This window comes from Macrotis lagotis, chromosome 4, assembly GCF_037893015.1.
Source record: "Macrotis lagotis isolate mMagLag1 chromosome 4, bilby.v1.9.chrom.fasta, whole genome shotgun sequence".
NCBI lineage: Eukaryota > Metazoa > Chordata > Mammalia > Peramelemorphia > Peramelidae > Macrotis > Macrotis lagotis.
This window is the reverse complement of record NC_133661.1, coordinates 240,642,307-240,655,465: the sequence shown is the minus strand read 5'-3', so window position 1 is coordinate 240,655,465 and position 13,159 is coordinate 240,642,307. Positions and strand designations below refer to the sequence as shown.

The window sequence follows — 13,159 nt, the reverse complement described above, 5'->3', positions numbered from 1 at the left end:
CAACCTCTACATTTATCGCTAAGAAAACTGAGGTCCAGAGGAATTAAGTGACTTGCCCAAGGTAACATGGTAGGCAATGAACAGAACCAGGATTTGAAGTTAGATGTCCTGTGCCTACAAATCAACATCCTTTAATTATTTCACATTGCCTCCAATTTTCTCTGTTATTACATGCACACATCATTTCTTTTAGATAGTTTTTTCTCTCCATCTCCCATGCTAGACTGTAAGATCAAAATGCACAATAATCATTCTATTTATCCTCCAAATCATATAGCACAGTGCCTTGCTTGTATTATGTTCTCAAGAATTGTTTTGATATGAAAGAACATACCACATAAATCAACTACCAATTATTTGTGCTAAAAATGAAAGTAGTGACATAGAAACCCCAAACTGTACAATAGATGAACAAAAAAATTATTTGGAATGAAATATATTCTATTTTTTTTTCTTTTGCAAGGCAATGGGGTTAAGTTCCTTGCCCAAGGTCACACAGCTAGGTAATTATTAAGTTTCTGAGGCTGGATTTGAACTCAGGTCCTCCTGACTCCAGGGCCACTGGAGTGGCCACTCTATCTATCTATCTACTCTATCCACTGTGCCACCTAGCCTACCCGAAATATATTCTATTTTGTAGGATATTTAATTTCCAAAAATATTTTAGCTAAGTTATTAAAAATTTACTCTGCATTACCTGAGGAATTTTTTGTACTCATTAACACTGACTTGAAAAATAAAAATGAACAGGTAATTTCCCCCTACAGTATTCAGGAGTGACAATCATGTCCTTGCATATTTGTAAGTCTTTTACTCTACAAAAAATACAATATTAGTCACTTCAAATCAATACAACTTGAGATGGTTCCCATGACCTATGCACTAAACTACAATCCATCTGAAAGAACTGTGCTTAGATGGATTTTTGTTTCTTATGCACATAATACTCTTTAAGGCAAACTCTCATGGAGTACAAAGCTCTTTTTCTGCATCCTGTAATTAAAATATTTTTTTAAAAAACTTCCCTTGACCCAGCTATCTCCCCCAAGCTATTATCCTTTTTCCCTCTTCTCCTTCACTACCCAATATTTAAGAAAAAATATCATGCACTTGCTTGTTGTTTCCACTTCTTCCCCACCCACTCATGCCTTGTATTCCTGCAATTGGGCTTTTATGTGGACCATTGCACTGAAAGAAGCTCCTCTCTCCAAGTCATTAATGACTTTATTGCCAAGACTCCATAACTTTTCTCAACTTCTTGACCTCTCTGAATCATCTGAATAATTGAGTTTAATAATAAATACTTAGATGGAATTATAAGAGCAAGCAGAAAGATGATCAGTGCATTTTTTTGAAAATACAAAATTCAAGGCAGACTGAAGAATACTATTTTTCTCTTTCATTCTTTTTTCATTTGAATCTTCTTGTACAAAATGACTAATATGGAAATGTTTTACATGATTGCATAAGTATAAACTATATTGAATTGCTTACTGTTTTAGGGAGAAAGAAGGGAAAGGAAGAGAAATAGAATTTGGAACTCAAAACGTAAATTTTTTAAAAATGTACTTTCCCAATTATATTTAAAGATAATTTTCTTTGTTTTTCTTTTTTTTAGGTTTTTTTTTGCAAGGCAATGGGGTTAAGTGGCTTGTCCAAAGCCACACAGCTAAGTAATTATTAAGTGTCTGAGACTGGATTTGAACCCTGGCTCCAAAACCAGTGCTTTATCCACTACGCCACCTAGCCACCCCTTAAAGATAATTTTCAACATTCAATTTTGTAAAGTTTTCTCCTTTCCACCCTTGCCTCCCCCCACCCTAGAATAGTAAGTAATCTGATATAGATTATACATGTACAATTGAATTACGCATATTTCCATATTAGTCATGCTATAAAAGAAGAATCAGAACAAAAAAGGGAAAAACCATGAGAAGGAAAAAAGCAAAAAACAATTTAAAAATGTGAAAATAATATTCTTTGATATGCATTCAGGCTCCATAGTTATTTCTCTGGATGTGGTTGACATTTTCCATTGCAGGTCTTTTAGATTTGTCTTTGATCACTGTATTGCAAGAAGAGCTAAGTCTATCATACTTGATCATTGCACAATGTTGTTGTTAAGGTGTACAATGTTCTCCTTGTTCTGTTCCCTTCACTCAACATCATTTCATATAAGTCTTTCCAGGACTTTCTGAAATCTGACTGCTCAATATTTCTTATACAGCATTAATATTCCATTATATTCATATACCACAATTTGTTCAGTCATTCCCTAATTGATGGGCATTACCTCAATTTCCCATTCTTTACCACCACAAAAGAGTGCCTATGAGTATTCTTGTATATATGTATCTTCTTTCCTTCTTGTGATCTCTTTGGGATACAGACCTAGTAGAGGTATTGCTAGATCAAAAGGTATGCATAGATTTATTGCTCTTTGGGCACAGGAACTCAAAACTTTTAAAAAATGTTTAAAATTTGTTTTAGTATGTAATTGGAGAAAAATAAAATACAAAATTCAAAAAGTCAAATTTCAAAAGTATTAACTGTGCTAGATTCTATGTTGGACATTGGAGATACAAAGACAAAAATAAAAATGAAAACAAGTCTCTGTTTTGGAGCACACACACACAAAAGCTACATATATTAAATATTAGAGATACAAAGTTGAAAAATAACATAATCTCTGCTTCTTTGATTATAGAACTGTAATCAAATCAATATTATTATTATTATTATTATTATTATTATTATTACTTCTGGAAATAACATTTCAGTGGATTGCCCTATTATTCTATTAATATCCCTCTAACTCCTAAAATCAAAACACCCTTTCTTAGCCACTACTTCCTTTCAATTAGAATATAGGCAGGGATGTGCTGGAGGCACATCTCATATTTCCAGTGTAAACATTTACACCTCATAAATGCTACAAATCAAGGCTTAATATATTGTTTTGCTGAATGCTTCATCTTAAGAAAGTAATAGAAAAAATGTTAATAGTACAAATGAAACTTTAAAAGTATGTTAGCATAATTTTGGGGAGGGAGGGGGAAGAGATGACTGTCAAGCATTTATCATCACACCATTCAATGTAAGTTTCTTGAAGGAAGATTCATCTTGTTTTTTTGTATTGGTATCCCCAACTCTTAGCACAGTACCCAGTTCAGACCTCCCTCATTTGATCAATGAAAGGTAAAGGAGTTTCCCAAATGAGTACAATATTATAGAGGCATCATTCAAACCAAACTCCTTTGATTCTAAATCTAATGCTCTTTTCAAGAGCATTAGGTAATTTGTTATATATTTAATTAAGAATTCCTTTCCCATACTTTTGTCTTGCATCATTTCCCCCAGGATATTGCTAGAAGATCATAAGAATGTAAAAAATTAAATATAATGTGTGATCTAATGTTATACTCCAGAGTCAATACACAAAATGGGAGGCCACTATGAATATCCAGTTGAATTTGATTGTCATTTTTGTGTATTCTTCATTAAGTATCAATAACATACTTTTAAATATTCAGCCCCAATCCACGGACTCTCTAAAATCAGTCTTTTGGTTTTATCGTACAAAGAGAACATAGAAAAGCCAGAGATACCAGTGACCCTACAAATGAGCTCTATGACCTCTATAGTTAGAAGAGACTTCTTCCCAAGAGAAGAAAGTCACAGATACTGTATAACAAAGATAAGTTGCAGAAATTCAAGAGTTGACTATATGATTAATCACAATTTATACAATTCTTATTGAGGTTCAGTGAGCTAATACACAAGGATCTATCCCAGTTAGATGACTTTGAGTGTTTGATGGGAGGTTTTTAAGAATGAACTGCCTTAGAATACTGAACCAGAGAACCCAAATCTCAGGTTCTTGTGATGGCTCTCTCCATTACTGATTTACTATGTGAGCAGACTACTTATTCTCTCATTAGCTTTTTTGTATTATCAGTGTTTCTGTCATTTCCGCAAAATGAATGTAAATTCTTTGAGGGCAGAAATTGTTTCAATTTTGTCTTTATTTCTTAGCACAGATCTGTGCATATAGTAGGCATTCAGGAAACAATTACTGATTCTATAAAAAGGGGATACCAACTGTCCTTTACATGCTTTGGTAAGATCATTCCTAAAAGAATCATATGTTTATAGAATAATCACTGGAGGAAGCAAAAGATGACTTGTCCAAAATGACTTTTGCTCCAGACTGCCATTAAATTCACAGGATCATGGAATTATAGATTTAGAGCTAAAAACAACTTACAAAGTAATCTGGACCAAGCTCTCATTTTACAGGGGAGGAAACTGAGGCAGAGAATAGAGGTACTGCCTCTAAAAATGCTGCTTAACATAATTAGCCCTTATATAGTATTGTTCTTATTTGCATGGTTATAGGAAACTCTGTGAAGCTGATAGAACAGATATCATTGTCCTTATTTTATAAAGTAACAAGTCTCAGAGAGGTTAAGTTATTTGTCCATGGCTACATAGCTAATAAAGTTAGGATTTGAATCAAAGACTTTTTTGCTAAAATGCAAATATGAACCAAAGAAGAGATAGAGAACATTATAAAATACAAAATGAATAATTTTGATTACATTAAATTGAAAAGCTTTTGAATAAATAAAATGAACCAAGATTAAAAGGCAGGTAGCAATTTGGGAAACAATTTTTAAAACTAGTGTTTCTTACAAAGGACTCATTTCTATGAGTCAGATTTATAAGAATACAAGTCATTTCTCAATGGATCAAAGGATATGAGCAGGAGTTTTCAGATGAAGAAATTAAAACTATCTATAGTCATATGAATATGCTCTAAATCATATTGATTAGAGAAATGAAAATTAAAATAACTCTGTGGTACCAGCTCACATTGGTCAATATGACTAAAAAAGTAAAATGATCAATGTTAGAGGGGATGTGGGAAAACTGGGCCACTAGTGCACTGATACTAGAGTTGTGAACTGATACAACTCTTCTGGAGAACAATTTGGAACTGCACCCAAAGGGTAACAAAACTGCATACCCTTTGACCCAGCAATACCACTACTAGGTCTGTATTCCAAAGAGATCACAAAAGAGGGTAGAAACCCCATGGTGCAAAAATATTTATAGCATTTTTTTAATAGTGGCAAAGAATCAGAAATTGAGGGAAGGCCCATCAATCAGGGAATAGCTGAAAAAAACTGTGGTATATGAGTGTGATGGAACACTTTTGTTCTATAAGAAATCATGAGGGATAGGACTTCAGGAGAGCCTGGGAAGACTTGTATGAATTGATGCTGAATGAAGTGAGCAGAACCAGAGAACATTACACACACTAACTGCAACATTGAGTGATAATCAGATGGACTTGCTCACTTCAGCAATATAATAATCAAAGACAATTCTAAAAAAACTTGGGTTGGAAAATACCATCCATATCCAGAGAAGGAATTGTGGAGTTTAAATGTAAACCCAAAGTTCACTATCTTTAATTTTTAAAAGTTGTCTTATGTATTATGTCTTTTTTTCTCTCTAATGTTTTTTTTTCCCAATTTGGATTTGATTCTGGTTTCATAACATGATTAATATGATCTGTGTTTAGCATGGTTATATATGTATAGCTTATATAAGATTGCTTTCTGTCAAGGGGAGAAGAGAGGGAAGGGAAAGAAGGAGAAAAATGTAAAACTCAAAACCTTGCAAAAAATAATTGATAAAAACTACCATTACAAGTAGTTGGAAAAATAAATTAATAAAATATTTAATAAAAAATGCAAATATGGTACCTGAAAGGGATAATATATTAACAGAAGTACTGATTGATCAAATTCTCTAGCCAAGAGTAGTATCTTAAGCAACTAAGTCATGGACAGACCGACTTGACAGGAATATAGTGAGGCACAGAGATTATTGGCTTCAATGAAGGACTTATCTGCTTAAAAAAAAAAACTCTGGTGTATGGGACATAACTATGACACCTGTAGTAAATTATTGGGGAGAAGGTACCATCTATCAATTAGATCAGTCAGTGATTTTTTAAAACATTTTATTTGTTTTCCAATAATATACAATAGTAATATGTACCCATCATTTTTTGCAAGGCTCTGAATTCTACAAATTTCCCCCCCCTTCTTCCTTCCCTCCCCCACTCCTTCCCTCCCCCCCCCAAGGCTGTCTGACAATCTCTACATTGTTTCCATGCCATACATTGGTGTAAATTGAATGTTATAAGAGTAGACATAAGAATAAACATGAACCCCCTCCCCCCAAGAAAATTGGAAACCTCAAGAATAGAGAGAGAAAAAAATATATAGTCTGTGTTCAGATTTCAATCGTTCTATCTCTGGGGTGAATTGCTTCCTTTATCAGAAGTCCACCAGAGAAGTTGCTTCAATATTTTTCCCTCAGTTGCTATTACTAACTGTACCTCCACTCTATTGCTCCCCACTCTCATTTATTCTATTCTGTCTCCTTTCATCCTGGCCCTGTCCAAAAGTGTATTGCATCTGAGTACCCTCTCCCTTGATCTTCCCTCTCTTTTATCACCAATTCCCCCCCCTTCCCTCCCCCATTTCCCCTTATCCCATCCCTTTCCTCCCATCCTTCTCCAGGGCAAGACAGATTTCCTCACCCTATTAAGTGTGTATGTCATTTCTTCCCTGAGCCATTTCTGATGAGAATGAAGGCTCACTCATTCCCCCTTGCCTTCACCCCCTCCACTCCATTGAAAAAGCTTTTTTTTTTTGGCTCTTATGTGAAATCTCTCAGTTTCTTCTTCATCTCCTTTTCCTTCCTCCCATTACCCATTGACTCCATCCCTTTACCACATCATACCATTATATTTTGCACTTTCCTATGTCTTGTTTATATATGCTCCTTCTAACAGCTCATAAATGAGAGTTCATATGAGTTATCAATATCTTCCTATGCAGGAATACAAACAGTTTAACATCATCAAGTTCCTCATAGTTCCTCTCTTCCACTCTCTATGGTTCACCAGCATCCTGTACTTGGAGATCAAACTTTCTGTTCAGCTCTGGTCATCTTGTTAGGAAAGTTTGAAAGTCCCGTTTCATTGAAAATCTCTTTTCCCCTGAAAGAAGATGTTCAGTTTTGCTGGGTAGTTGATTCTTGGTTGTAAACCAAGATCTTTTGCCTTCTGGAATATCATATTCCCATCCCTATGAGCCCTTAATGTAGATGCTGCCAGATCCTGTGTAATCCTGACTATGGAGCCTCGGTAGTTGAAGTGTCTGTTTCTGGCAGCTTTTAGAATTTTCTCTTTGATTTGGGAGTTTTAGAATTTGGCTATAATATTCCTGGAAGTTTTTCTTTTGGGATCCCTTTCAGGGGGTGATTGGTGAATTCTCTCAATTTCTATTTTACCTTCTGCTTCTAGGATCTCAGGGAAATTTTGCTGTATTATTTCTTGAAAAATGAAGTCTAGGCTTTTCTCCTGGTCATGGCTTTCAGTCCAATAATTTTCAAATTATTTCTTCTGGATCTGTTTTCAAGGTCAGTTGTTTTTCCAATGAGATATTTCACATAGTCTTCTAATTTTTGGCTTTTTTGGAAGAGTTTTATTTCTTCCTGCTTTCTTGCAAAAGCTTCCTTTAGTTCCGTTTTGCATTTGAAGGAGTTTTTTTCTTCAGAGAGATTTTTTTTATCTCCTTTTCCAGCTGGCCAGTTCTGCTTTTTAAGGCATTCTTCTCATTTGCCTTTTGTTTTGCTTTTCCCATTAGGCCTAAACTGTTTTTTAACCATATTATTGTCTTCAGTATTTTTTTTTTTGTATTTCTTTCACCAAGCTTTTGATTTGGTTTTCATGATTTTTCTGCATTGCTCTCATTTCTCCTCCCAATTTTTCCTCCATCTCCCTTAATTGCTTTTCAAAGTCTTTTTTGAGCTCATCCACAATCTGAGCCCATTATCTATTTCTCTCAGAGGTTTTGGATACAGAAGCTTCAATTTTGTCATCATCAGAGTATGTGTTTTGATCTTCCATAGGACTGAAGTAATTCTCTAAGGTCAGATCCTTCTTTTTCTGTTGTTTACTCATTTCCTCAATCCAAGACTAATTTACAGCACTTTCAAGGCTTTGGGTTTGTTTTTTTGTGGGGGGATGTGCCACTGGGACCTTTATTCCTCCAAGGTCTTATGCTTTCTCTTATTCTCTCTCTCTCTCTTTGATATGTAGATGACCATAGCACTGCCCTCTGCCCTGGGGCTATAAGGTGGGATCCAGCTATCTTAGTATGGAAGCCCAAACTGCACCCTGGGTCTAAGTGTAGGCAAACAGCAGAGTCCTACCCCAGGGAGAGCAGAGAAATCTCTGCAGACTTCCCTTACCATTTCTAGGGGTACAGGCTGCTTTCTCCCGATTCTCACTGCGGTTTCTCTGGCCAGTGCTCCTCACTCCACACTCACCCAAGTGCAGCAGAGTTCTCTCACCACCCCTTCAAGCTGTTGTGATCTCTGGGCTGGGCTGGGTTGGGCTTCCCTGGGCTGGGCTGCACTGTGGCTTTTTTTCCAACCCTGATCCTGGTGAAGCACACCTTTCCCATGAAACTTCTAAATTATCTTGGACTGGGAAAATGTATCACTCAGTCTTTCTGTGGGTTCTGTCACTCTAAATTTTGACTAGAGCCATTCTTTGTTTTTGGGGGATTTGGGGAGTTGGAGTTGTTAGGAAATGCTGATTTCACCTACCATCTTGGCTCTGCCCCCATCAGCCAGTGATTAAGAAGATAGAGGTGAGACCATCTGAAAACACAAGTCTTCTAAACAGAATAACAAATTGAACAAGTTAGTCTGGAGGAAATAGCCTCAGAGGAAAGAGGTCTAGGTGGTATAGTGGATAGTGTCAGCTCTGAGGTCAGGAGAACTTAAGTTCAAATCCAGTTTTACTAGCTGTGTGACCCTTGGCAAGTTAACCCTATTTGTCTGAGATCTTCCTCTGTAAAAAGAGTTGGAGATACTCCAGTATCTTTGCCAAGAAAACCCCAAAGAGTCATGGAGAGTCAAACAGGCCTGAAATGACTCAACAAAAGGTTTAAGTGTGCCAGCATGGGGTGAAGAGGGAGTCCCTCAAAACTAAAGTGTCTAAAAGATCCAACTTGTAGAATTTGGGATCTCAATAGCTGAGAGACAGGTAAAATGGAAATACAGGGAACTTCTTTCTGTCAGTATTGGGGTTTAAATCAAAAGTTTGAGAGTAGAGCCGACATGGACTTTTCAAAATTTTGACCAATGAACTGAGAGTGATTAGCCTAAGAATTAGGGGCAGTAGAAAGGAAATCCCTGACTGATCCTATAATTCTGAAGATTAGCTTTGAAATCTAGGGAAACATATTTTGAAAAACCTGAAATCTGACCTAAATTCTAGTCTCATTTCTGACCACTTCTGTGAATATACATGAACACATATATATGAAATCAAGCTACAAATAATAAAGATTCATGGTTTCACATATAATCTTTCTATTCTCTATTCCTCTTTTTCTATTGTACTTTGTACATGAAAATATTCTCTTTTATTGGTTGTTAAATGCTTAATTTTTATTTTTATTATTTATTTATTTTTAGATTTTTTTTTTCTCAAGGCAATGGGGTTAAGTGGCTTCCCCCAAGGCCACACGGCTAGGTAATTATTAAGTGTCTGAGGCCGGATTTGAACTCAGGTATTCCTGACTCCAAGGCCAGTGCTCTATCCACTACGCCACCTAGCCACCCCAAATGCTTAATTTTTTAAAAAAAATTTAAACATATGGATACCCACATACACACATAATCTCCCTGCTAAGTATGCTTCCTTACTGATATGCTTTTAAACTCACAGGGATGTCTCCTACACTAGTATTACTACCCTACCACCTAAGGGTCTGGAGCATCTGAAAGAACTAATAGCAAGAAATACTTGGACTCTTAAGAAGCTTCCCTTTTCTTTGAGCTTCCTTCACCTGACACGGGCTGACCTTTCCTATCCAAGTCACTGCTGTGCTTTCAAGAATAGAAAGAAAAACAAGGGGTAAGTGTGCCATGAATCTAGCCTCCAGGTTTCTTATCTGAAGAAAGAGGGGGTTTAACTAGACAAACTAAGGCTTCTTCTAGGTCTAAAGCTATGATACTACAATTGTGCTCGATGGGTAGAAGAGAGAACATAAGGATCAGAAATAAACACATTTGGACTATCAGCTCATCTTTGATTTAGATATCAAAGGTCCAGGTCTTTGTGATTGCCCTATAATTATCATGACAATTGAAAGTTGTTTGTTTTATTAGCATCACTGGATTCAGCAGACATTTGCAAAGCAAGTTAAATAGACATGGTCCCTGTCCCTTACTTGTCTTATATTTAGATGAGTCATCATGATGAAGAATGCCCAAACAACTTGTATTAATTCCTCAAGGCAGGTTAAGCAGCTTTCACCAAGTGATGCCTTGTGTCACTCTTCAAAAGAGTGAATCTCTCCCCATCCTTCCCAGCTTGATTATCCTCCTCTCCTCCCATCCACATTATACCTCTCACACTCCCTTACTTCCTTTCCACGATTCCTTATCTCTGTCTGCGTTCACTACCTGCCCTATCTCTAAATATCTATCTTCTTCCTGCACAGATCTATCTTGTTGGTAATAAACCTGAACCCAACTATGGGGGCAAGGTCAAAAAGAAAAATGAAAAGTAGTGCAGGGAAGACCTATCTAACTGCTAATAGCAGCAGGAAAACTGGAGAGATCAGGAAAATGTATTTAGTTAGTGTGTGATATTTGGGAGAGATGATCCCAAATATAAATCATGTTGCTCTTCCTCAATTCCAACATAGATAGCAAAAACCAAGCTTCTAGATATTTTATTCTATATATCATGAAAATTAGTTGACCTCAGATTTAGAGATGAGACAAAATGAAAATAGTGCTAGTTGTTAGGATGCTTGGGTTTAGTTTGGAATTCTGCTTCCTGTCAGGATTCCTTGCAGGAATCAAGTCACTGAACTCTGTTGCCTTTCAGAATCCTAGAGTCACTAATGTGCAACCAGAGCAGCTTTCAGAGCTTGCGTCAGAAGAAGTCTGTTGGTGCCTTGAATGGTCCAGTCTACCAAGACTATTCAGAGGAACGGAACCACACAGATGCAGCATATGAGGGTGACTCCACAGGTCAGGAGTTCCACAGCAATTCCCATTATTATGTCTTCTTTGAAGATCAGGAGGATGAGAATATTGGATTTGGCCAAGAACTTAAAAACCCTCAAGAATTCATTCTGCAGGCCTTTGATAGCCATTATGACTACACTGTGTGTGGAGGCAATGAGGATGTGGCTTGCTCCCCAGAGCCAGATGAATTCAACCCCTGTGAAGATATAATGGGATATAAATTTCTTAGAATTATAGTGTGGTTTGTCAACCTGCTGGCTCTCCTTGGCAATTTCTTTGTCCTCTTCATTATTCTCACCAGTCATTACAAACTTACAGTCCCACGTTTTCTCATGTGCAACTTGGCTTTTGCTGACTTCTGTATGGGGATCTACTTGCTCCTTATTGCTTCTGTTGACCTCTATACCCGCTCTGAGTACTACAACCATGCCATCGACTGGCAGACTGGCTCTGGTTGCAACACAGCTGGATTTTTCACCGTTTTTGCCAGCGAGCTCTCTGTCTACACACTGACCATTATCACACTAGAACGCTGGTATGCCATCACTTTTGCCATGCGCCTGGACAGGAAGATCCGCCTTCGTCATGCATATATCATTATGTTAGGTGGGTGGGTTTGCTGTTTCTTCCTAGCCCTGCTTCCACTGGTGGGGGTCAGCAGTTATGTCAAAGTTAGCATCTGCCTTCCCATGGACACAGAAACGCCCCTCGCTCTCACCTACATCATTGTGGTCCTGCTGCTGAACATCGTTGCTTTTATCATCATCTGTGCTTGCTATGTAAAAATTTACATCACTGTCCGAAATCCCCAGTACAGCCCGGGTGACAAAGATACCAAGATTGCCAAGAGGATGGCTGTACTCATCTTTACAGATTTCATGTGCATGGCACCGATTTCCTTCTATGCTTTGTCAGCAGTCATGAACAAACCCCTTATCACTATTAGCAACTCAAAAATCCTACTGGTCCTTTTCTACCCACTTAACTCATGTGCCAATCCCTTCCTCTATGCAATATTCACCAAGGCCTTCCGGAGAGATGTTTTCATTCTGCTGAGTAAGTTTGGCATCTGTAAGCACCAGGCTCAAGTCTACCGAGGGCAGACAATCTCTCCAAAGAATAGCATTGGTATGAATGGCCAGAAAGGTTGTCGAGGAGCAGGGAAGGCTCTTGCCAATGTGCAGGATGATTATGAACTATTTGAAAACTTTCACCTAGACAAAGACAAGCAGGACCAACTCAAGGTAGACTGCAAACTGACAGTTTTATAAGCTCACCCTTTATTCTAAAACATCTAGAAATGATAAACCAACTGACAGAATCCTGATTTCCTAAATGAAGCATTCTCATTCTAAGCCACACTTTTTTAGTCTCCCTTTTGTTTCTTCATTTCTTACAATGACAAAATAAATATATTTTGCACATGAATGACTTTAACTTAATCTTTCCTCATAAGATAACACCCTTAGGAAAAATAAAGAAATATTATCATGACAAGACTGCACCTCAAACTTAGGTGACAGCAAAATGATCCATCTTCTGAGGCAGATTTCCCAACTAATTTGTTCCCCCAAGACAAATTCTCTAAAGGGGCCATAAGAAGTCAGTAGAACTATGAGAGCGGAGATCCTCCCATTTATGAGGCCACCGATCATCATGTGGAGTCTGCACTCAGACATTCTCCAAGGACATGGTTGATGCCACACAGTGCATTATATGCTCCTTTGAGTTGTTTAACTTTGCAGTGCTTGGTTCCATCACAAAGAACTGAAGTTGACTTGAATCCAAGGTCAAAAAATAAGACTATGAAGAGAGTGACTTTTTTAAGATTTTTTTTCTGACTTTAGTTGCATCTTGAAACCACTTAATCCTCTATTCAAGGACCTACCAGGAATCCAGTCATTTTGGGTTGTCCAGAAGGCTCTGCAGGTTTGCTTCTATGACTAAAAGCCTAACTTTCCAATGAGGGTTTTAGTAAAAATAATGGAATTATAGAAATCATATCTGGTTAGCACAAGTG

General features: G+C 37.2%; 1 protein-coding gene across 1 annotated transcript in view; it reads left to right on the top strand.

The window, feature by feature from the left end:
* The window catches only part of TSHR (thyroid stimulating hormone receptor), a 174,412-nt gene extending 161,655 nt beyond the window's left edge, over positions 1–12,757 (top strand). The window contains exons 9-10 of the mRNA XM_074232062.1: positions 9,827–10,015; positions 10,997–12,757. Of these exons, the coding sequence (XP_074088163.1) occupies positions 9,827–10,015; positions 10,997–12,410 (1,603 nt within the window). The 3' untranslated portion in view covers positions 12,411–12,757. The remainder of the gene's footprint in view (positions 1–9,826; positions 10,016–10,996) is intronic.
* The last annotated feature ends 402 nt before the right edge of the window (positions 12,758–13,159 follow it).